Source organism: Tursiops truncatus, chromosome 4 (genome assembly GCF_011762595.2).
Source record: "Tursiops truncatus isolate mTurTru1 chromosome 4, mTurTru1.mat.Y, whole genome shotgun sequence".
Classification (NCBI taxonomy): domain Eukaryota; kingdom Metazoa; phylum Chordata; class Mammalia; order Artiodactyla; family Delphinidae; genus Tursiops; species Tursiops truncatus.
This window is the reverse complement of record NC_047037.1, coordinates 26,174,698-26,200,406: the sequence shown is the minus strand read 5'-3', so window position 1 is coordinate 26,200,406 and position 25,709 is coordinate 26,174,698. Positions and strand designations below refer to the sequence as shown.

The following is a 25,709-nucleotide window of genomic DNA, read 5'->3' as shown; positions in this document are numbered from 1 at the left end:
TGCCAGGTATCTAAACATTTTTTCCCCTCATTTGCTGCTGATTTTTTTTGTTTTGTTTTTTGGTTTGGTTTTTTTGTTTGGTTTTAAAACTTGGCTGCACCATCAGAGGCAAAAGTGACATTAATAGTAGGCAGTATGACAGTTTCTAGGAAGGAAAGTATATTGTACACTGTGTTTTTCAGTAAAGGAAGAAGAAAGAAAAATGACTTATTAATCTAGCCCGAGCTGTGATACTTTCATTCACTCCATGTGTGATTATAATCGGCCTCCTGACACCTAAATAAACAACATGATCAATGAGTCTAGACTGAGTCTTTAAGGATCATTGCTCAAACTCATGAACCTTGTACCCAGAGCGTTCTGGCGTGGAATTTAGCTCTTGTGTATTCATGGACTTCATCTGTTACCGCCAGCCACTTTATAGCAGCAGGATCATTCATTCAATATATCTATAATGAGCAGGTACTGGTAGGTTCTAGAGATATCCCAGGAAACAGTTGGGACCAACTTTAAATGGAATAGTCAAGGGATGGTTTTTTGAGCCCATTTTTAACCAGAGGCAATAGTGCAAATCTCATATATCCTAAGTTTAGGGCCTTTGATGTGTTCTGGCAGCTGAGACAAAGCTAGAAGCAGTGTGGCTTAGAGTCCTGCCATCTCAACTCCTGTTGGCCTTCAGAATGGAGGACAGGGAAAAAGTAACACTTCTAAGTAGAGCAATGACCTTATCTGATGTATTATAATAATAATAATCACGTTGATAGTTTTGAAACTGTTTAGCCTTTCAGTCTGGAGTAGACTGTGTATAACAATTTTCACTGTTTTTTATATTTTAGGGTTTGGGAAGTCTAGTGTAGATATCATAGATTATAAATAAAACTGATCTAAGAAATCATTAACAATTATGCCTGCTTAAAGCTCTGTTTTCCACATCCTGTCATGTGGAATTGTATGCTATTTGGAGACTTGAAAAGCAGTGTCTAATTCTTGTTTCATCTAGAATAATTTTTAATGAAATGTTAAGTGTTGCAGCAGGACTCAGAGTTTATCTCCTAAAGCCAGAGATCTGAAAGGTAATGGTAGGTAAGCCAACCCAGAGGTTAAAAAGTGTGAGATGCCAGTCCCTACTGTACTGTGATAAACTACCAGGGGCATGCTTCAGTATGCTATAGGGTGGATTGTAGGTGATCCCAGAAAAGCATGGATTAAAACTCTTTAATGTTGTAAGTGAAAAAAATAATAATCAAGCCAGCACAATTTCCTAGGCTTAGGGGTGGGGAAATGGGATGGGGCTGGGGTAGTAGTGAAAGGTTGATTTGAGGACGCTCCCTTACAGCACAGATCAAGAACAGGGCTGATGTGTTTGCATATTGACCTTGAGGACTCACAGCCCTTGACTTCCTTGTAAGAAAGGATATGACAGCAGAAACTAATTACAGTTGGTTGCATGGATCATTCAACTGAGAAGCTATTTATTCAGTACCATTAGTTGAGGATAGTCATTGATTCAAGACAATTATTAGTTTATAAAATTGGAGGAATCTGTAGGTTATCAGGTAGGTGTCTTAGTTGTGATTTTATTTTGTTATGTTATCCAGTTGTATATAATTTATAAATAGTTAAGTTTTCTATTTCTTTTCCGGTGGGTGGCATTTAAACCCGTTTCTTACAGATAAAGTTGTATTGGGGGAATCATGATGAAGGTAGTAAATATTTTTACAAACTCAAAATTATATACTTGTAAAAGAGTAGATGCTGCACCCTTAAGTAGCACTAAGAAAGTTTTCTTGGGCACAACGCTTCATAAATACTTGATAACTGTAGAAGTCCTCATTCAGTATTTACTGAGGTGAAAGATATGGCCATTACCTTCAAAGGATCATAGGAAATTTGATTTAAAGTCACCCAGTCACTTTTGGGGAAGAACTGGGTGGGCTTGGAAGAATCCCCCAGGTACACAGAAATTAGCCTAATTATACTCCTTGCTTTGTGATATTCTATTATCATTGGTGTCTCAGTCTTTTTTTTTTTTTTTTTTCCCCTGTATTGGGTCTTTGTTGCAGTGTTCAGGCTTTCCCTCGTTGCAGCGAGCAGGGGCTACTCTTTGTTGCAGTGTGCGGGCTTCTCATTGCGGTGGCTTCTCTTGTTGTGGAGCACGGGCTCTAGGCTCGAGGGCTTCAGTGGTTGCGGCACACGGGCTCAGTAGTTGTGGCTCGCGGGCTTTAGAGTGCAGGCTCAGTAGTTGTGGCGCACGGGCTTAGTTGCTCCGCGGCATATGGGATCTTCCCCAACCAGGGCTTGAACCCGTGTCCCCTGCATTGGCAGGCAGATTCTTAACTACTGCACCACCAGGGAAGTCCCAGTCATTCTTTTTATATATTATTAAATGCGAAAAGACTCAGCTTACTTAGAACTACATTTAATATAATGTGAGGGGTTTTTGTTTATTTTGTTCTGTTTTTATCTTGAGCTGCAGTCACAGTGTGTTTGAACACAGTCACAGTGGATTTTGTTGCTTATTCATACAGTCAGACTTCAATGAAACTGAAGATTCAAAGTAGTTATTTTGCATTCAGTAAAATAAACTATGTTACCTGTCTAGTATGACAAATTTGGGACAGAAGAATAGGAAATCTAAAATGAATGTTTTAAAATTCTCATTTTACTTCCTCATGAATTAAAGAGGGTTATTCCTTAGTAGAGTGGCATATTTCTATATATTTCATTTACTTTATTTAAAAACCTATACTACTTTATTTTTGTTAATAAGGTTTTTCCCTTTTGCTTTTCAGGAACCGTGGGGAAAAGCGAATGGGCGCTTTTGAGTGTGTCCGTAAAGTGTATCAGACAGATGGACTTAGAGGATTTTATAGGGGCATGTCTGCTTCATATGCTGGCATATCCGAGACTGTTATCCATTTTGTTATTTATGAAAGTATTAAGCAAAAACTACTGGAATATAAGATTGCTTCTACAATGGAAAATGAAGAAGAGTCTGTAAAAGAAGCATCAGATTTTGTGGGAATGATGCTAGCTGCTGCCACCTCAAAAACGTGTGCCACAACTATAGCATATCCACATGGTAAGAGGACTTGAATGTATATGAGTAATCTTCTGTTAAATCAGAAATATTTTCCCACCCCAGCCAATGGCCAACTTATTAGAGTATTTATAATTTTACTGAATTACAGTATAACTAAATACAGTTAACCGTAATGGGTTAACCGTAATGGGATTAAACCTGTATGAGTCACATAAGGCTGTTTTAATAGGTCAGTGCAGGTATGCTATAGTAGCATGGTGGCAATTAGGCATGGGCTCTGGACAGTCAGATTTCAGCCTAGAGTCAGATTCCAGCCAGGTGACTTGGGCAAGTTTCTGTTTTTTAAAAAAGTATGGATGTAGGTGCCATACTAGATACTTTATTACTACATACATATATACAGTATACATTATTGCTAATCTGCACAAATATCGTGCAAAGTACTTATAAGTCTAGAGATAATGCCAGAACATAACCAGAATTGTTTTCATTTTCAGATGGGAAACCAGAAATGTTAAGATTAAGTAACTTGCTCAAGGTCACATAGCTTAATTACTCAGTGGTGGAGCTCAAATTTGAATTGAAGTCTGTAATCCCAAAGACCAAGTTATTTTGTATTGTTTCATGTTGGCAAATAAGTATATATTAATGATTTTTAAAACTTCTGTTTTTTAAGTTTTATAATATTAGCCTTTTTCATTAATAACTAAGAAGACCACTTAAGAATTTCTCTGTAACACGCTGAGGGTTTTTGTGTAACATTTTTGTTGTTTTGTTAAAGTGTAAACTTTGATTTTGGTATGTTTGAGGGTTTAGTTTGGTTTGGGTTTTTCATCTAAGTGCTTCGCTTTTGTTATGCTGATTAATGTTTACAGTCACGTTTGTAAAGCTAAGGCTATGTGATTAAAGCTCTGTCAGGAAAAATGAAATAGCTAGAAAATGAGTATTTGCTCTAAAACGTAATTTATGAATAAAAACAACTCTTGAACAAAATGGGACTGTCAGCTTACCTCCAGTTTCCTGAGGGCCATTCCTGACTTCTTTAAGAGAAATCAAAAGAGGACAGTACCAGCAGCATTGGGTAGGTTCTGGCCTCCTATGGGACGGTGACCTGCTCAGGTGAGAGAGAGAGAGGGTTTTGGAGTTGCAAGCACCCTGTCTCTTCAAGTGAGATGATATCATTATAAGAAGAGGTACAGTTTATAAACAGTATTTTGGAGTGAAATATATAAATGACATGAATATTTAAGACAGGACGTAGGAGATTTCAAATGTTAACATTTGCAGTGAAAGTTACTTTCAGCCATTTCCCTCAGGCCCATCAGGAGCATTGTGTTGAAAAAGTTTGAAAAATAATGGGCGTGGAAAGAACAGATTCTTCGGTTGAAGAACTCTTAATTCTTGTCCCAGCCTCGGCCTTCAGCTGACTAAAACTTCTTAGTAGCCCCCATTTCTTTCTTTACCTTTTAAAATGAAAAATTAGACTAACCTTTAAGATCCTTTACAGCTCTAAAGGTTTATGATTTTTGCCTGGTTGCTTCCCAGATGTGGCCTTTTAGCTGACACTAACTAGTATTTTAAGCATTTTCAGACTCGTCCACATGAAATTTCATGTTGGTATATGTGGACCATTGTGAATAAATTAATAATTCTACTTTTTCATTGTAATGTCCACTTCTTAAAAATCTTTCCTGCTTGTTTCTCACTGTATCTTTTTGTATTCATCTTTGATACCACCTCTATTCTCTTTCCAACTTTACCTTTATTTATCACATCTATTCTCCCTTTTATCTATATCCAGTATACAGCTGATATTTTTGTTTATTCTGTCTTTTACCATTCAGGAACCTATGAAATTTTATAATTAGTATATGTGATTTTAGCCAGCTAGCTTAGGAGTTTGGTGAAAGACATGGCTATGGTAACTAGTTTCAATAAATTGCACATTAAAAATTACTCCTCATTTATCCTGAGCTTATACTTACAGTCTGATAAATGGGATTTGTCCAGTATTAGGAGGGGTATAAAGATATCACACTGGTGTTTAAATAAAATGACTTTATTTTTTTCCCATACAGAAGTTGTAAGAACAAGACTGCGTGAGGAGGGAACAAAATATAGATCCTTTTTTCAGACACTGTCTTTGCTTGTTCAAGAAGAAGGCTATGGGTCTCTTTACCGTGGTCTGACAACTCATCTGGTGAGACAGATTCCAAACACAGCCATTATGATGGCCACCTATGAATTAGTGGTCTACCTGCTCAACGGATAGCACCACCAGGCTGCTGTACTATAAAGAGGGAAGACCAAAAGATACAGTGGACCATGGAGTACCGAAGCCAGCTTGGTGGACAGAAGGAAAATAGTGTGGGAACATGGAACTATACCTAAGTGGAAGTTTGGTTGTAGGAATTAAAGTAATCATAACCACATTACTTAGTCTTTTTAGTAATGTGAAAAAAAACCTTGGCTGCCTCCAAGAAAAAGCCTTTAGAAGCGCTCGTTCTTCAAAATTGCCATTTTCTCTACCATGTCCACAGGACACAGTTGGCATTTTGTTGATTTATGGCAATCAGAGTATAGTGTTTATTCCATGAGCACTTTTCCAGTTTTCTAGACAGAGCCATCTGTAACTGTATAACTATCCAAAGATAGTATTGCCAGTCATAAATTTCTAACTTCTGCATAATTCCTATAAAATTGAAAACAGTGATAGTATTTTCGCGTTTCCTTGAGAGGATCTGGCACTATATTTTAAAGTTAATCATTTGGGATTAGTAGTCACTGTTTTTGACGACAAATGAAGTAGTGTCTAAACATGTGTTTATTTTTAGCTTTAAAAATGTTTTGGTTTCCACTGCTCACAGGTGCTTTATGTTTAGCATAATGTGAACACTTAAATTGTTTGTTAATGTATCAACTCAAATGGTAATAGTTTGGGACACAACCAGTAAAATGTTGATTCTTGGCCATTTCAGTAACTTGAGCATGTCCTCTTATCTTTTCTAACCTAATGATACATGAATGAATGCAGTGTCTTTTCAGTGACTAATTAATTATGAACTTGAATTATCCCCTGCCATACCTAGGTATCATTTTCTTAAAATGGAAAAAATTTACTGCTTCTGAATGTTTCTCTGTTTGGTTTCACATTAAGAATTTGAACCTTTGAATTATTTCCAGAAGCTCTGCATACGTTGTATTTATTTAGTAGAGAAAATGGTAATTTTTAGCTTTGTCCTTACAAGGTGTTTTCTTTTTTTAAGATGATGTTATAAATACCTGGGGCAGCATAAACATTATAGACGAAGGGCCCTCTGCAATCTGATTGGGCAGGTAATGATCCTAATTAACTTAGTTTTATAAATGAACAAACTGCTTTGGACAAGGAATTTATTCCATCCGAATTTCTTGAATGGTAAATCATAGAAAGATTCAAGTTAATTCAGATTAAGCGTGTTAACAGGATATAGCTTTTACATTTTGCTGTTGAGTTCAACTGCACCTTTTAATACTTTAAATGTATTATATGTATGGCCCTTATGAAGATATTTACTGTAATTCAATTAAAAGACTTTCGCTTATGGATGTTGCTATACTGGTGTATGAAACTTATACAATTAAACTCCAGTGTGGTAGTCATTTCAGTATACATGAACTGTACATTTTGTGCAATGGCTTTATCTTAAGAATGACTTTTTGTGAATGCACTTTGTGGCCTTTTGGGGGGGAGGGTGAGAGTAGGAGAGAATTCCCAAGATTACTTTTTTTAAGTATTGGTTATGTATTAGGCAGAAACAGTGTTCATAACATTTTTCTGGGATTTAGGTATATTTTGGAGATCTTTACTATAAATGTTTTAAGTATTCTTATGTACACTGTAGTGCCCCTAACATATAAAAAAATCATAGCATGTCATTGCAAGCTTTCTCCACTGTCACCAGTGAGACACAGTGCCCTCTTAAATTCCTACACCTTAACTTCCTTGCAATCAACAGTAACTGGATGTTTTTGAGGTGCTTCGATTGGAATTTAAAATATTCCAATCTCTTTGGAGACCAAAGGCAAATTCAGTTTCATTACCTTTGGGATTATTAATACCTTTTATGGTGAATTTCAGCTTTGACATATATTGTGAGGAACATGCCCCCCACCCCCAAAAACAAACAGTAATGGGGTTTGTAACTTAAATCTGTAAAGTGTCAATATATAGTGTTTTCATTTTCATGTGCCACTTATCCTGCCTAATACAGTGCAATTTGCCTTGTGAAGATCTGTAAACATTAGTTGTATTGAATGTGAGACAGAGACTCTCTAATCTTAGTGATCTGAATACCCCACAAATGATTAAGAATGATATAAAAACCAGCAGCTAAGGAACATCTTATCTAGTTGTAGCAAATTCATAACAAGTGTCCTTCAAGGATGAACTCGTATTCTATTCCTGTTTGTATTTGTATTGACCCTTTAGTGCATTTTTTTCAGCTTTTAAAAGTGAATATATTTACGTGCTGGAAGGAAAAGATCTTAGAGTCTCAGACTTTGTTTCTTTGTGCGACAACTGGAAAGGAGCAATGAAGTTTATTTTGTTTTTTCCCCCCAAAGTACAATCTGCCGTAGTTTATGTATGACAAAGATAATTTAAAAAGAAAACTTTATATAAAAATTGTACATAAAGTTTGTCTTTGAAACATTTCTTTGGAGATTTTTTTTTAATTGATGCAAACGTTTAAAAAGAAAAAAAGAAAAACACTTAAAAAGCATTGGACTTCTTTTTTAAACTGTTTTATTTTCATCTGTTTTCTATCAGATAGCTTTTTATTTCTAGTGTAGAGGTAGTCAGCACTCTTCAAATTGGTATGTACTTTTATTGGAGAATTGTCTCAGAAAATTGAACTTTTCAGGTTAAAGCGGTACATACTGAAAGAACATACTCATAGAGCAGCAGATAGGAACTCTGGTACTTGTGGCTTACAGAAACAGTTTACTAGATTTCAAAGTCAAAAATCTGAGAATGACCAACCTGTGATTGTGGGGTACCATACAGTGCTTTTAAATCCAGGGAAAAAACTGTATCACCAAAGCTTTTGTCTTGGTTTTCCTTATGTATGTAATTTCGTGGAACCAATCTTACTAGATGGAACCCTCAAGCAATTGATTTTTTAACTCTGACACCAAGAGAGAATATCATTAAATTATTTAATCCAGACTTTTGTCTCCTAAAACCAAATGCCCATTGTGGAATAGCATTATTCTATGAGGACCAGCTGAGTTTGGGTTGTTAAGAATAATGCGTGTTTACTCTTTACTGGAGTATAAATACGTCACCATTTTTAGATTTTGTTTTAGATCACTACAAATACTGATTTGATCTTGAAGGACTTAAGTGCTAGGAATCAGTTTATCCTTTACCCTTCCAGCGTTGTTCGTGCTGTCTTTTGTTGTTTACACGCTTTTCTGCCTGGACTGTTAGCAGTATAGGGACCCCTTTGGGGCTGGTAAATAATAGTTCAGCCTTTTTCTCCTCTAGTATTGATCATGACTTTAACATTCCTAAGAATATAGATGTTTCTAAATGATTTAAATTGGAAGGGGATTTTAACTATATAAAAGTATTTAATACAATATACTAACTTTCGGCCCACACAAATCTCCATTGTGCCCTTATATTTCTCAATCTACACTCTGCTTTTTATGCTACTCCTTTTAGAAACTGAAAATTCTGGTTTTACTCAGTTTTTGTGTTAATAAACATTTTGAATGTGTACCCCTGCATATGTGAACCATTAAATTATGACCTGTCAGTCATAGCTAAATAATCAACTTCAAAGAGTTGATATCCTTTGACCATTTATGTGACGTTTGCTATTGAATTCCTGTATGTGGCTGTAAATTATGTGCATTTACTCTGTATTTATGTTAACTAGCTGAATTTTATTTGAATTGTTAAAATTCCAAAAATTAAAATATGCATATGAAAATCCAGTGTTCATTTTTCAGTTTTTCTATAATGTATCCTAATACTCTGGTATGGTGAGAATGTAATCGTACTTTCTTAGGATTAATGTGTAGAACAAAAGTGCATGGCCATTTTTTTCAAGTTAAGTGTTAGGGTCCTACCTACTAGACCTAGTGATAGATACCTCTAGGAATTGAAAGGTCAAATAATCCCACTCCCTCATAGTTCAGGAAGAAATTTCTTTTCTTGCATATTTTCCACAGGTTTGTTGATCTGTAAATCCAGGACATTTCATGTATCAAAATATCTAATTTGCAAAGAATATTTGAGAAATTGGAGCCTGATTAGGTTATTTGATTGATTCTTCCCTAGCTTGTAATTTTTTTTTAACAGTAGGAGCTTTTGTTTTAATTTCAGCCTTTGGGAAAGCTAAGAATATGAAAGGTAAAGAGCTGGAAACTTGTTATAATAACCAACTGAATGCACATATGATAGATTGAAATACAAGTGACACAGGTGTAAGTGTTATGTAGTGCCTACCCACTTTATATTTTGTCTGTTTTGTTTTTTTAGGTTTTCCCAAATTGTAGCAACCGTCAAACCACCTAGTTTTGTTAGGAAACCAGGACAAATTTGTCATGTTCCATTTGTCAACATAATGCTGAAATTGGCCTCCTGACAGTACTCTTTCCACTGAAGACTGAAATGGTGGGTAGAGTGAAGATATTGGCAAAATAATGGTATGACTTAGCTCAAGTGTCCCAGATGTAAATTGTGTGGATGTTACCAAATATCAGGAGCTGTGATAGAAGAAGGAATCTGTGAGTTAATGATTTCTTAAGGTTCAAGTGTGACATCTGTACAACTGATACTCAGGCAAGCAAGCAAAGTGTAGTTAAATGATTTCCTTTGTTAATTTTTTGCATTGCACAAACCAGCTGACTACCTTTATGTATGGAGTCAACTCAGTAAATTTGTAGAGTGCTATGTTTATACAGTGATTTCATGTGATTTCCCAACAGCCTGTATATTGGGTGAATAGACACATGATATTTAAAGGGTTGTTAGTTACAGCTGGTCTTTTTCAACTTGGGTGTTTGTGTTTACTCACTACACTAGGTTATTCATCAGCACTTGAGATGACCCTGAGATGATTAAAAAAAAAAAAAAAAAAGCCTTCCCTGGTGGCTCAGTGGTTGAGAGTCCGCCTGCCGATGCAGGGGACATGGGTTCGTGCCCCGGTCCGGGAAGATCCCACATGCTGCGGAGCGGCTGTGCCCGTGAGCCATGGCCGCTGAGCCTGCGCATCCGGAGCCTGTTGCTCCGCAACAGGAGAGGCCACAACAGTGAGAGGCCCGCGTACCGCAAAAAAAAAAAAAAAAACCTAAAAGATAGATGGGGATTGGCTTAGAATGAAACATTGGGGAGTCATGAGAAATGGAGCTCAGTAAGTAAACTGGAACAACATGGCCTGTCTGTCTTTGAAACTGATCTATATAGAGCTTAGATTACGTCCTGAGGCTACTGGAACGGCAGTGGATTTTTTTTCCCCAAAGCATCATAGAAAATCAGACTTAACAAATAGGTTCAGTTTGTTTTAGATGGGCAGCCCTCAATTATACTACCTGTGAACCTCAGGGATGTTGTATTTTCTCTGAAGTGTCATGGTGATTAATTCTGTTAGAAAAATCTGGAAAGGCTGCCTGGAAAAAAATAGTATTTTTACCCAGACTTTGAAACAGGGATGGAAATATGGGCTGATACAGGGAGGGGTGTTCCTTGAAGTAAAGATCAAAGTTTTCTAATAGCCCATTAGGAAAAATAATCCATTTTCTTTTATTCTTTCCTGGGAATTGATTCAAAAGTAACTGTCTTGACATTTTGAAAACTAGTGGTAGATCCAGGATTCTAAACCTAGTCAAATTCAAAGGAGCTCATTACATCTAGCCCAACAAAATTTAGTGCTAGACCCTCCTTTTCTGTTATCCAGTTCCCTACTTTTAAAAGCACCTCATAGGGGCTTCCTTGGTGGCGCAGTGGTAGAGAGTCCGCCTGCCGATTCAGGGGACGCGGGTTTGTGCCCTGGTCTGGGAAGATCCCACATGTCGCGGAGCGGCTGGCCCATGAGCCATGGCCGCTGAGCCTGTGCATGTAGAGCCTGTGCTCCGCAACAGGAGGGGCCACAACAGTGAGAGGCCTGCGTATGGCAAAAAAAAAAAAAAAAAAAAAAAAACACCTCATAATTCCTCCTTGAGTCTCATTGTCAACAATAAATAGCCCATTTTCAACTGCTACTTCTGAACCTTAGCTTTCAAGATGATCCAATAAGATTGATGAAAATTGTATGAACTGCGAGTTTTAGTGGCCCAGGTTATTTGATCTATATCTTCCTAAACTACATACTGATTTTTTGTTTTGCTTTTTGTCTCCACACCCCTGATAAGTATGCTAGGGCAACTAGACAGTAATATGAATAAAAATGAACAATTACATCACCATACACAAAAGATGGATGATAGGTCTAAAGGTAAAAATTAAAATTGTAAACCTAGAAGAAAATATCTTTGCAACCTTGGAGTAGGCAAGGATTGAAATTTACCAAAAAAAGGCACTAACCATTAAAAAGAAGAAACATCAAAATTTAAAAGACACCATTAAAAGTAAAAATGCAGCCACAGACAAAATATTCACAGTATATCTGACAGGACATTTAATAAGGAAAATTTTTAAGGTAAAGACCTGAACAGCCACTTTACAAAAAAGTAGGCATATGAGAAGATACTTAACATGATTAATGAATTAGAACCAAGGAAACACTACAGTGCACCCTGTACAATGACAAGTAAACATCATACCGAGGAGGTTCAAACAACTGGGACTCATACATTGTTGTTTAGAGTGTTAAAATGGTACAGCTACTTTGGAAAGATGCCATTTCTAGGAAAATTTAAAACTATATCCACTGTATCACCCAGAATTATTACCAGGTGGGCAGGAAAAGTTTCCCAAGAGAAATGAAAAGTTGTCCTCAAATGTTCATAGCAGCTTTATTACTAAAGGTGGTCATCAAGAGAAGGTCACTTTATGTTCATACAGTGCAATACTGCACAGCAAAACAGAAAGCAAGATGTGAATTACTGATACATGCCATAGCATGGATGAGTATCAAAAACATGTTAGATGCAAGAAGCCTGGCACAGAATAGTATATCCTCTATTCCATTTATGTGAGGGTCAGGAACAGGCAAAACTACTCAAACATGATAGAAGCCAAATTAATGTTTACTGGAAGGTGTGGGGGAGGAGCTGACTAACAAGGGGGCCTAGTGGAACTCTGGAATAATGGCCATCTCTCACATGTTGATTTGGGTAGTGGTTAAATAGGTGTGTACACAATATGAAAATCATTAACTGTACATTTAATATTTGTTCACTTTAAACATGTATTTAAAAAGTAACGTGAAATAAAGATACTTAAGGAAAAGAGTAAATTTTGAGTGAAAGCTACAGAATGAAACCCATGAAGACTTCAGATACTGGAAGTATCAAAGTACAGTTCATAAAGTAGTCATGCTTAATATGTTTCAAGAAATATATAAAATGGAGGTTTTACAAGTGAATATCTGATTGTGGTATCATGAGTAAGCTGGACCTCTGAGCAACTCATCTCTTCCGTGACAGCTAATCTTAGAACATGCTTCTTAAGGCATTGCTGGCAAAAAAACAGAAGGGTTCCCCAAGGACTTTTTCCCCTCCACTCCTCTACCCCAAGCCCAAAGCTAAACTATTAGAGTAAATCTGGATTAATCAGGGTAGGGACTGGTGCTGCAGCTTAGATGACCAGGAGCAGTTAGTTGTATTTGGGGTCTGGGGCTGAAGAGTAGGGGAGTCAGAGCAGGCTGAGGTGCTTCCAGGATGGGGATACCAGTAGAAGTAGAATTAAATCGTTAGAGGAAAACTTTACAAGTTAGGCCTACAGAATTCTCATAGCATTACTTGTTGATCACCAAACACGTTAAGACCAGCCACTATGAGTGATTACAGAAACACGGAAACAACACATTTAACACTGTCAAACACTTAATAGGTTCCAACTGACAAGACAGAAAATGCAGAGTAGCTGTAATTACTGAGATGAGCATACAATAAGAAACATAAGGGATAAACAGACCAAAAGTTAAAATATAGGAACTGACATCAACTCAATAGATAAGTCAAAAATGGACTAGACATAAGTGAAGTGATTTAAACTGTAAGGTATATCTAAATCATTGACCTAGAAGACAGCAAAGAGAGAGAAAAGGACTGTATGAATGAGAAGTTAGGAGACATGGAGGATGGAATGAGAATGTCTAATACTACATTATATTAAAGTAATGAAGAGAATAGAGAAGAGGCAATATTTTAAAAGGTAAAATTCCCAGAGTTGATAAACATGGATCCGTAGCTCCACGAATCACAGTGTATCCTAAGTAGGATTAAATCATGCCTATACACATAGCGAAACTGAAGAACATCAAAGCAAGGTGAAGATCTTGATTTCTGCTACCTGCATAATGGGCTACGTTTTAGGGCCAAAGTTTCTAATGAGTGCAATTAAAATACTAGATAAAATACTTCAAAAATCTTATCATCCTAGAGTTAATATAATAATGAGGAACAAGCAGGCCAAAATCCAAGATACAGCAAGAACCTATAAAGTTGATAGGCACTTAGACGTGTTTGCTGATCTAACTATAATCTTGATAGCCTTTCAGAACAAGGGAGACAGAAGCAGATGACCAAGCAGGTCTCCCCTAAGTTGAGGAGCCTAGTAGACCCTTACCGTTAAGCTGGGACCCCAGAAGTACATTTGGAGTCTTCTTTCTGCCCCCTTGGGACCAGACAAAGTTTCCTTGGTGCTGAGCAGAACTGAGAAGAAAAATTGAAAGAGGAAAAGAGCCTATCCCTGAAACTGTAGATCAAGTACTGACCCTTGAGCAGAATTAAAGCCCAAATCTGCATTATTAGAGTGGGGCGGGGGACCCTCGGGTCATGAATGAAAGTGGTTCCAGAAATACAAATCTCAAGTGCACAATAGAAGCAAATCCCATTCATTCCTGGAAAAAGCAATCCTCATCCCTCATCCCAGGTTGTGGTAAAACCACATCCAGAGTTTTCCAAGGCCTATGAGACTGCACCACTGGGGAAAACCCTCAAAATAGAAGCAAAAACGGCCTGTCCTCCCCCCACCAAAAAAAACAAAAACAGATTCTGGAGGTATCAAATAAAGATTGCCAAATGCAAACTAGTACATTTTTAAAAATATAAGGCCTACTTGAAAACAGAATGGGCCGCTTAAAAATGGTAGAACAGATTCGAAAACCAAATATAACTTCTAGAAATGAAAAATAAAATTTAAACCGCAGTTGGACAACGTTGAAGGAGAATTGTGGAACTGAAAGATGGAGCAGAAGAAATGCAGCAAAGGGGAAGAAATTACAGATGAGAGAGTAAGATGCAGGCAGGATACACAGCAAGTCCAATAGATGTTTGATTGGTGTCCCAGAGAAGCAGAGAGAAAACGGATCATAGAGATCATCTGAAGCTACAAAGGCTGAGAATTTTCTCAAACTGATGAAGAACAGTACTCCACAGATTCAAAATCCCAGGTAATCCCAAAGAGAATAAATAAAAATGGGCCCCTATCTAGACACAAAGTGTCTAGATAACCAAAGGCAAAGAGAAAAATTTGAGAAAAAAGCATCCAGAATTTTTCCTTTGACAGAACCTTCAAAGCAATGACAGCTAGGCTGACAACTAACTCCACATTAATAACAGAAGACAATGGAACAATTCCTTCCAGGGTACTGCCAAACTAGGATTTTATACCCAGTAAAAATCTTTCAGAAATGAGAATAGAATAAAGAAATTTCAGAAAAATTAAAACTGGGAGTTTGCTATCAACAGAAGCTCACCAAAGGAAATCCTAAAAGATTTAGGCAGAAGGAATCTGAGACCAAATGGAAGGCCTAAAATGCAAGATAAAATGGTAAACAAAAAAGCAGTAAGTTAGGCAGGTAAATGCAAAAGGTGTTTAACCATATGAAAGAGATAATTGTGGCTTTTTTTTAAATAACAGAAAAATACAGCACATTACAATTTTTTTTAATGTTTTAATTTTTGGCTGCATTGGGTCTTCATTGCTGTGCGCAGGCTTTCTCTAGTTGCGGCGAGCAGGGGCTACTCTTTCGTTGCGGTGCGCGGGCTTCTCATTGTGGTGGCATCTCTTGTTGCGGAGCACAGGCTCTAGGTCTGCGGGCTTCAGCAGTTGTGGCATGCGAACTCAGTAGTTGTGGCGCACGGGGTTAGTTGCTTCGCAGCATGTGGGATCTTCCCAGACCACAGCTCGAACCCGTGTCCCCGGCGGGATTTTCCCAGACCAGGGCTCGAACCCGTGTCCCCTGCACTGGCAGGCAGATTTTTAACCACTGCGCCACCAGGGAAGCCCCGAGCACATTACAATTTTATGAAAGTGAGGAAGGAGGTAAGTGGGAGTTTGAACATTCTATGAACCTTGTATTAACCAGAAGGAAGACAAAGATTTTGATTCATTTAAAATTTTAAATATACATTGTAAATGTATATTTAATATACATAAATATACATAATATACATTGTATATTTAATTGTATATTTATATATACATTGTATATTTAAATATACATAAATATACATTGTAAGACACATACATTGTAAGACCAATGAAAGGCCTCTTCCCCATACTAGTAGAAGGGGAAAACATGAAATTCAGTTAAAAAGAAGGCCAGAAAGGAGAGACAAAAAGCATGAAATAAGATAGTTTTAAATCCAAATATATCAGTAGTTACATTAAGTGGAAAAGGACCAAATGTTCCAGTTTAAAGATTTTCGGGCTGAATTTAAAAACAAACAACAACTTTGTGAAAGACATGGCCAAACCATAAGGGCATGCTAAGGTTGAAAGTAAAAGAATTGGTTAAGGTGTAAAAATACTACCCAAAGGAGAATAAGTGTAACTATATTGCTACCGGAGAAAAAAGGCTTTCAGGCAAGAAAACATTCCTAGAATTCAAGAAGGTTAGTCACCACATATTAATAAAAGATTTGTTTCACCAAAACACAATGATTCAATGACTTAAAATTTTCATGCATCTAATGACATTTTCTCATTGTATAAAGCCAAAATGGAAAGAACCACAAGAAGAAACAGACAAACCCACAGCAATAGAGGTAGTTTTTGACAAAGTTCACTCAGAAATTGATAGAACAAGCAAATAAAAACAGTAAGCATATAGATTTCAACAAGATGATTAACAACTCTGACCCAGTGGAAACACATAGAACACTGCATTCAACTCTACAGAATATGCGTGTTTTTTTCAAGCATACACAGAATGTTGATAAAAATGGACACAACAAAGCGAGAGAGAGGCATGGACATATATACACTACCAAACGTAAGGTAGATAGCTAGTGGGAAGCAGCCGCATAGCACAGGGAGATCAGCTCGGTGCTTTGTGACCGCCTGAAGGGGTGGGATAGGGAGAGTGGGAGGGAGGGAGACGCAAGAGGGAAGAGGTATGGGAACATATGTATATGTATAACTGATTTCACTTTTTTTTTTTTTTTTTTGCCGTACGCGGGCCTCTCACTGCCGTGGCCTCTCCCGTTGCGGAGCACAGGCTCCGGACACGCAGGCTCAGCGGCCATGGCTCACGGGCCCAGGCGCTCCGCAGCATGTGGGATCTTCCCGGACCGGGGCACGAACCCACGTCCCCTGCATCGGCAGGCGGACTCTCAACCAGTGCGCCACCAGGGAAGCCCTGATTCACTTTGTTATAAAGCAGAAACTAACACACCATTGTAAAGCAATTATACTCCAATAAAGATGTAAAAAAAAAAAAAAAAAAAAATGGACCCAAGCAGTCTCATCGAACTTCAAAGTATTAAAGTCATACAGAGTTGTTTCTGGGACCACAAAGCAATTAAACTGGAAATCAACAAGAAGACTGAAGAACTTTGTGAGTTTGGAAATTGAGAAACATGCTTCTAAAGAATCCACAAATCCCCTCAGTCAAATGGACAAAATATTTTAAACTGAATAACAAAAAGTCTAAATGTCAAAACTGATAACTTTTTAAGCAGTCCTTAGAGAAAATTTTACCTTTTAAGCCCATATGTTATAAAAGGAAAAAAAGGCTGAAAATTAATGAGGTAAGCATTTATACTAGTTAGGGTAGGCTAGGGCACAGTAGTTTAGAGACTCAAATACGTAATGGCTCAACCTAATAGGAATTTATTGCTTGCTCATTTAAGGATCTTGGGCTGAGAACAGGTTGGTTCTGCGCTAACAGTCCTTTAGAGACTCAGCTAACTGAGGCTCTGTGATTCTCAAAACTCCCCTTCCAAGGGTACACTGGGGCTGTGGTTCTCATACTTCAGCATATATCCAAATCATGCAGACAGTTTTGTTTTTCTGGTGTTGTCATTGTTCTTTAAAGTGCAAAATGTTACCTATCTTAGAGAAGCTATAAATCGGTAGGCAAAATTCCATCATTTGGGGAAATAGTTCAGAGAATAGAACGTTTAGATGTGTTTTCCCCATACTATTACAAAAATATTTTCCCCCCAGCCTTATTGAGATATAGTTGACATATGACATTGTATGCGTTTAAGGTGTACAATATGATGATTTGAAAGTACACTTTTGTGTGCAAAATTGTTGCAGGAAAGAGAGTGGGGCACGAGAGGATGGTCACATCCCAGGTCACCTCTGAGTCCCTGGGATAGCCACCAAGTGTGGGTTCTTGGCTTCACACAGGAAAGAATTCAAGGGCGAGCCATAGCAAAGTGAAAGGTTTATTCAGGGAGAAACACACTCCATATGTCAGAGTGTGGGCCATCTGGGAAGGTGAGAGAGGCCCCAGGGTATGGGGTGGTCGGTTTTTATAGGGGTGGGTAATTTCATAGGCTAAGGAGTGAGAGGAGTATTCCAGCTATTTTGGGGAAGGAGTGGGGATTTCCAGGAATTGGGCCACTGCCCACTTTTTGACCTTTTGCCTTGAAACTGCCATGGCGCCTGTGGATGTATCATTTCGTTTGCTGAAGTGTTACAATGAGCTTATACTGAGGCTCAAGGTCTAGTCATCTGCCATCTTGGACCTATTTGGTTCTAATCAGTGTATGTCATGTCCTCGGGCTATGTTATTCTTTTAAAGGTTGTGCCCTGCTCCCTTCCTTTCTCAAAATGATTACCACAGTAAGGTTAGTTAACACCTCCATCCCCTCTCATAATTACCATTTGAGTGTGTGTGTGTGTGTGTGTGTGTGTGTGTGTGTGTGTGTGTGTGTGTCTGGTAAACCATTTAAAATCGGACTCTTAGCAACTTTCAAGGATATAATACAGTATTGTAAGTATCGTCACCATGCTGTGCTTTAACTCATAACTGGCCGTTTGTACCCCTTGCCTAAGATCTCCCCAATCCCCTCAATCCCAGCCCTTAGCAACTACCATTCTATTCTCTATTTCTATGAGTTCAGCTCTTTTAGATTCGTATGAGATCATACAGAATTTGCCTTTCTCTGTCTAACTTATTTCGGAAGATGTTTTGGTATGATGTAGTCCCACTTATTAATTTTTGCTCTTGGTGTCATATCTAAAAAGTTGTTGCCAAGACCAATGTCAAGGAGATTTTCCCCTATTTTCTTCTAAAACTTTTACGTTTTTAGGTCTTACATTTAAGTCTTTAATCCATTTTGACTTAAATTTTAATCCATTTTAACTTAATTTTTGTGTCAGATCGGCGTTCAATGTCATTCTTTTGCACGTGACCATCCAGTTTTCCCACCACAATTTATTGAAGATACAATCTTTTCCATATTGAGTGTTCCTGTCTCCCTTGTCAAATATTAGTTGACTATGTATGCATGGCCAGTATCCTGTTTTTCTCCATCCTGAATCCCCTCAGGGTACACCAGGGAAGGAGTGGGGGGCAGCAGCTGTAGTGGCTGATAGCTTTAAGACCTCCAAAACATCCTTTGCTTACTGAAATGGCAGGCGACACTTTGTCCACAGTAGATTATGACCAAATTGGGATAATCCCAACAACACAAGGCTAGTTTAACATTAAATAATGTATTAATGCAAATTTATCACATCAGCAGATTAGTGAAGAAACACCATATGATCATCACAGATATGGAAAAAGCCTCCAGTGGAATTTAATATTCAGTCATGATAAAACTCTTCACAAACTAGAAGTAGAAGGTGAGTTCTTTAACCTGATAAGAAATATCTCCCAAAAACCTATAGTAGCCATCATACTTAGAAGTGAAATGTTACTATAGTTCCTTTGAAATCAAGAACAAGTCAAGAATGCTGCCATTACCACTTTTTGACATTGTACTTAAGATCCTAGCCAGAAACAATTAGAGAGGAAGAGACTAAGTTATTATGATTATCCACATGGAAAATTCAAAAGAATCTATAGATTAATTTTTAGAATTAACGTATGTTTAACAATGTTGCTAGGTATATAGAAATAATTGTGTTTTATTGAAGCAACAAACAAAATATTACAAACTTTAAATAATACCATTTACAATAGCAACAGTGAAAAATAACATAGCTGGACCTAAAGCTCAGAAAATATGAAGAAAATGATACAAAATGATACACTCTTTTGGAAAACTATTAAAGAAGTCCCAAATAATTGTAGAAATACAACATGTTATGGGTAGGGAAACTTAGAGCAATAGCAATTGTCTCCAGTAGACCTATGGATTTTATATGATTTAAGATCAACAGCATTTTTCTTAGAAGTCAATTAAAGTAATCATTAAATGTACATGGTAAAACAAAGGACCAGAATAACCTAGATGCTTCTAAAGAAGGATAAGATAAGGTGACTTTTTTTTTTTTTTTTTTTTTTTTTTGGCAGTACGCGGGTCTCTCACTGTTGTGGCCTCTCCCGTTGCGGAGCACAGGCTCCGGACGCGCAGGCTCAGCGGCCATGGCTCATGGGCCCAGCCGCTTTGCGGCATGTGGGATCTTCCCGGACCGGGGCACGAACCCGTGTCCCCTGCATCGGCAGGCGGACTCCCAACCACTGCACCACCAGGGAAGCCCAAGGTGATATTTTTATTATAAAGTTAGAGTAATTAAGACTTCTGGTATTGGCACAAGAATATACAGCTGAAACAATGGAGCAGAAGACAGAGCCCAGAAACAGACACACACCTAGACAGAGACTTGATTGTATCTGAGATAGCATCACAAATCATTGAGAACTGGATGGACCATTCAGCATGGTGCTGGTTCAAGGTTAGCCATATGAAAAATTATAAAATTGGATATTCATATCCAGTTGCTGGATACCTTATGCCATACTAAAAGAATCCATTTCAAATGGATTAGATGTAAATGTGAGAGGCCAAAATTTTACAATTTTAAGAAGAAAATATAGGAGAAAATCTTTATAAACTAGTGGGAGAGAAAGTTAAGCAAGACACAAAAAGTGCACATCAGACGGGAAATGATTGATAAATTGGACTACATTAAACCTTATAACTTCTTTTCCTCAAAATACTTCAAAAAGAATGAAAAGATAATGCCAAACGAATATATTTGCAACACATGTAATTGACAAGGTATAGTATCAGAATGTATAAAGAACACCTGTGACTCAATCGGTTCAAGACAACCCAATAAAAACCTGGACAAAAGTCATAAATAAGCATTGTGCAGGAGAATAAAACCTGATCTGCAAAAAGCAAGTGAAAAAGTGTTCATCTTAGTAGTAATTAGGGAACTGCAAATTAAAATCACAAGAGGTCATTTTATAACGATCAGAAAGGATGTAGAACAGAGGAATTCTTCTGCACACCAGTTGGGAGTGTAGAGTGGTAGCATCCCTTTGGAAAACATTTTCATTATATTATAAAGCTGAAGATGCTTATACCTAAGCAGCCCTTCCACTCCTACGTGTCTACACCAGAGAAATCCTGGCTCATGTGTTCCAGGAGTCATGCCCAAGAATGTTCACAGCAGGCCGGTGGCAATAGAAAATCACTGAAAACATTCTGAGTGTCCAAGGACAAAAGAGTGGAGAAATGCACATCAGTGAAAATGAATGAACCACATGATCAGCATGGTTCAGTCTCAGGAGCTTAATTTTGAATAAGAAATGCAAATCACAGAAGCATACGTGTAACTGGATTTATATAAGATAAAGTTCAAGAACCTGCAAAACTCAACAAAATGTGTTTAGGCAAACATATATGTGTGTTTTTTAAAAAGCAAGGGATGGGCTTCCCTGGTGGCGCAGTGATTGAGAGTCCATCCGCCTGCCGATGCAGGGGACACGGGTTCGTGCCCCGGTCCAGGAAGATCCCACATGCCGCGGAGCGCCTGGGTCCGTGAGCCATGGCCGCTGAGCCTGCGTGTCCGGAGCCTGTGCTCCGCAACGGGAGAGGCCACAACAGTGAGAGGCCCGCGTACCGCAAAAAAAAAAAAAAAAAAAAGGGAATGTTAAAAATTCTGGATGGTGGTTACCTCTGGCAGGAGAAAGGGGAAGAGGGTGGCATGGAGAATAGGCACAGAGGAGACACTGAACGAACTGATGCTCTGTTTCTTCAAGCTGCTGATGGGTCTGATGATTTAAAATTTTTTCCTTCCTATCTATCACTGCATAACAAATTACGCCTAAACTTTAATAACTTAAAGCAGCAAATACCTACTGTCTCATGGTTTCTGTGGGTCTGCGTCCTTCATCCCAGGGACTCTCGGGGGCTGCAGTGTCAGCTGAGGCTGCAGTCAACTCAAGGCTCTCCTGGGAAAGGATCTGCCTCCGAGGCCACTCGTGTGATCATCCACAGGACTCAGTTCCTCACCAGTTCTTGCACTGAGGCCTCAGATGCTTGATAACTCTTGACCAAAAGCCACTCTCAGTTCCTTGCTACAGTGCAGTTCACAACAGGGCAGCTGGTTGCATCAGAGTGAGTGAGTAAGGTTTCTCTCAATTCAAGCGTGTTTCTTTCTTTCTTTCTCTCTCTCTTTTTTTTTTAACGTCTTTATTGGAGTATAATTGCTTTACAATGTTGTGTTAGTTTCTGCTGTATAACAAAATGAATCAGCTACATGTATACATATATCCCCATATCCCCTCCCTCTTGCATCTCCCTCCCACCCTCCCTATCCCACCCCTCTAGGTGGACACAAAGCACCGAGCTAATCTCCCTGTGCTATGCGGCTGCTTCCCACTAGCTATCTATTTTTGGTAGTGTATATATGTCAGTGCCACTCTCTCACTTCGTCCCAGCAAACGTGTTTCTAATTGAAAAGGCTTCAGGAATAGAATGAGTTTAAGACTTACATAGAAATAAGGCATCTTGTCCCTTCCGAAGCTCTAGGGGGCGCCCGGCAGCTGCTGTAGGGCTCGCAGCCCGGTCTGTCTCCTGGGTTCTGCAGGGGGTTCTTCCCCTTTGAGCCCAGCAGCTGGCACTCAGAACCCACAGAACCTGGAAACAGCATGCACCCACAGAGGAGTAACCCCGAAAGTTCGTTGCAGTAACATTTTAGGAAAATCTGGGCGATGCTTAAGGACCTGGTAGATTACAAACATTAAAACATGGAGAGAAATACAGAATGATTTTATAGTGTTCTGTGATGATAGAGAACAAATTAAATGTAATTTGAATATTTTCACCGTCAGGTATTTGTCCTCTAAGAAAGACACAATTTGGTACTGGTTATATATGTCCAAAGATGGGCTGCATCTTAATAATTTTATGATTTAATGGTATAATTTAGCCAGAAGGCAATTACGAATTTGAAAGCAGCAGCTCCTAGAATCTCTACCCCACAGGGGCATCGTATGCAAAATATTGACATTGTATCTTTAAAACGATTAAAGGTACAATTCTTTAATTGTATCTTTACAAATCTTAAAAACTGATTCTAATTGCAATTGTGATAAATGCCCTCTTTTTACCTCCCTCTAGCCCTTCTTCTCTTGGGGCATGAGATTTTATGCTGACTTGAGTGGGCATTAGAGTAAATACTTTGCTGTGTCATACAGGAAATCAAGGATTTAAAGTAATATTGTGTTTTTTGGTGCAATTTCCTCTTTGCTCCCGGAGGGTTTCCCTTTAAAGTAGGTGGGATGAGGAGAAGAGCCAATGACTGCAGTTGGCCTGTCCCGGCAGTTCCCTCGGCCCCCATCACCGAGAGTGTGTTCACAGTCTAGGGAAGCACAGAACACATTCATCAGTTTTCTTGTTTGTTTACTAATATTCAGCAATGTTTACTGAGTTACAGAGAAATCCTGGCAGAGCTTGCTTGAATTTAGAATTTCCTTCAACGGTTCTTCATTGTTTATGAAAGACCAATATAATTGCACTCAGTTATATTTGTGGGAGACACAGAACTAGGAGAGAGAACTGCTTTCCAAAGGATTTGGTAGGTAGAATTTGCATTTACAATTGCGCCCCTGGAGTTTCAGATTTGGAGAGGGAGACAGAGTCCCAGGGCAGAAAGTCCAGCTCGCTGTGCCCCACAAAATAATTGTGCCTGATGGGCAGTGAACGCCCTGCCCCAGGTGAGGAAGTAGAGGAGGGCAAAGCTGTTCAAATGGGGAATTATCAAAGGGGGTGAGAGAATCACCACAGTTTCCCAGCTCAGACAGATCTGGGTTCAAATCCTGAGTCTGCCCCCCGCTCTGGGAACTTAAGTCACCTTCTCCTATTTTTCCCATCTATATAATGAGAATTGTGATACCTGCCCCTATAGGGCTGCTCTGAGCACTAAATGTGAGATACACTTGTGAGTAGGCCTGCTACCCAGTATAAGGCCAATAGGTGCAGTACCCCGCGGGGCATTCCATTTTGCCCAAAGGAAAGCTGTCAACTCCGCCTTTATTAAAACCCTTTATCTGCCTGACCTATGCTTCGAGAAAGTTCTGCCAGTGTCAGTCTTTGCTGTCTCAAGAAAAAAAGTAGAAACTTGTGTGCAAAGGAAAGAGTTGGATAAAGAAAGCATTTTCCTTTATTTTAAAATGAAAAACATATATGAAAACGGTGAGAGGGACTATGTCAGTAAGTTGAGTTCACCCAGTGCCTACAGAGGGAAGGAGAGAAATCATAATATAAATTTGCCATGCCCAGAGTTCAGCAAAACCAATCTGGTGTTAGAAGACAAAAAAGTTGGTCAGTTTTTTGGTAGAAGAAATATGAATTTTGGTGTATTTTGTATTGCTTCCTCTCATGTCATGGTTCTTGGGAACTTGTATAAGGTCCTTCTTGTGACTATCAGGCAAGGGCTAGCTTAGGACTGTGAGTCTGAATCTCCTGCTCATCCCTGTCGCATTTCAGGCTGAGAGCTCGGCGGAAAGCTGCCACAAATGCGTTTCCTCTCTATTCTTATGCTGCAAGCAAAGCATGGTTAGATTTTAATTTCACATCATCTAAGGGTTAATTAGCCAGCCCAATTTAATCGGCAAGTGTCTTACGAGAAAAATGTGCAGCGTTGCTTGGCTAGGTGTTTGTGTATAAAACAGAATTGGGTTGATGGTTACACTTATTATCCTTTGTTAACTCTTCTAAAAAAAATTTAGGATTTAAGTCGTCGAGGGGCTCAAGGCTCAGCTCTTTTAGCATGGGCAATTTCCCAGTGTCTACTGCCTTTTCATCCAACCAATGGGGACAGTGATTCCCGACCCCAGAGTCACCCTTGGAATCCAACAGAAACCTGAAGAAGAAAGGACAGCCCTCACTGTGGTGACTCTGCTCTCGTTGTGGGGCAGCAGAGGCCATTTTTTCAGCTGTGTTGCCAGCAGTCCTCAGCCAGGACAGTCCCACACACTAGGGAGCGCTTGCAAAGTGCTCTTAGCGCCCAGGTCCGCTGGAGGGGTCCACTGTCTCCTGCAATGTGTGGGACAGCGCCAAACCACAAAGCTGTCCTGCACCCTACACGAATTCTCACTGTCCTACCAGAAACTCATGTAGATGAAAAACCTGGTCCTAATTAGCTCATCCTGGAACTTTTTTATGTAAACACATAGTATTTTTTTAACATCTTTATTGGAGTATAATTGCTTTACAATGGTGTGTTAGTTTCTGCTTTATGACAAAGTGAATCAGCTATACATATATATCCCCATGTCTCTTCCCTCTTGTGTGGTTTTAATATTGTGTTTTCTAGAAATGCATCTAACTGTGTAAATCGAGGTAAGATTATGCTTTGTTTCATTCTGACTGAAACTTTACTGAGGGTTTTGCCATTTTAGAAAGTTGAAACCACTCCTGTATTTGAGTCACTAAGAAAACACCCCGGTTAGCCTGCCACACACACAGTGACTTTAGGTGTAGGTATTAGCATCTAACTATGTACTTCATGGTGTCTGCTGGTATAATTGCACAAGCATTTATATATTGAAATACATATTTTTACAAATTACTTTCTTTTCATTTCTCCTAACATAACATTAGAATTGGGACATTATACTGATTTGGAAATATTACATGTGACTGATTTTTATTTCAAGATGATAAAGGGGACTTGGCAAGATATTTGTCATATAAAAGGGAAGTTTTCTCGGGAAAGCTGATAGCCTGTGAAGCAGGGCATCACTGAAGATCCAGAATTCTGCAGTGCTTCTGCGTCTGACGTTGTTGTTTATATCTATTTGGA

The 25,709-nt window shown here is 38.6% G+C and overlaps 1 protein-coding gene across 2 annotated transcripts in view; it reads left to right on the top strand.

Annotated features, from left to right (window-relative positions):
• The window catches only part of SLC25A36 (solute carrier family 25 member 36), a 40,935-nt gene extending 31,911 nt beyond the window's left edge, over window positions 1-9,024 (top strand). For both annotated transcript variants that reach the window (XM_033855349.2, XM_033855348.2), the window contains 2 exons: window positions 2,793-3,082; window positions 5,122-9,024. In XM_033855349.2, coding sequence (XP_033711240.1) covers window positions 2,793-3,082; window positions 5,122-5,315 — 484 coding nt within the window. In that variant the 3' untranslated portion in view covers window positions 5,316-9,024. The remainder of the gene's footprint in view (window positions 1-2,792; window positions 3,083-5,121) is intronic.
• Window positions 9,025-25,709: the final 16,685 nt, after the last annotated feature.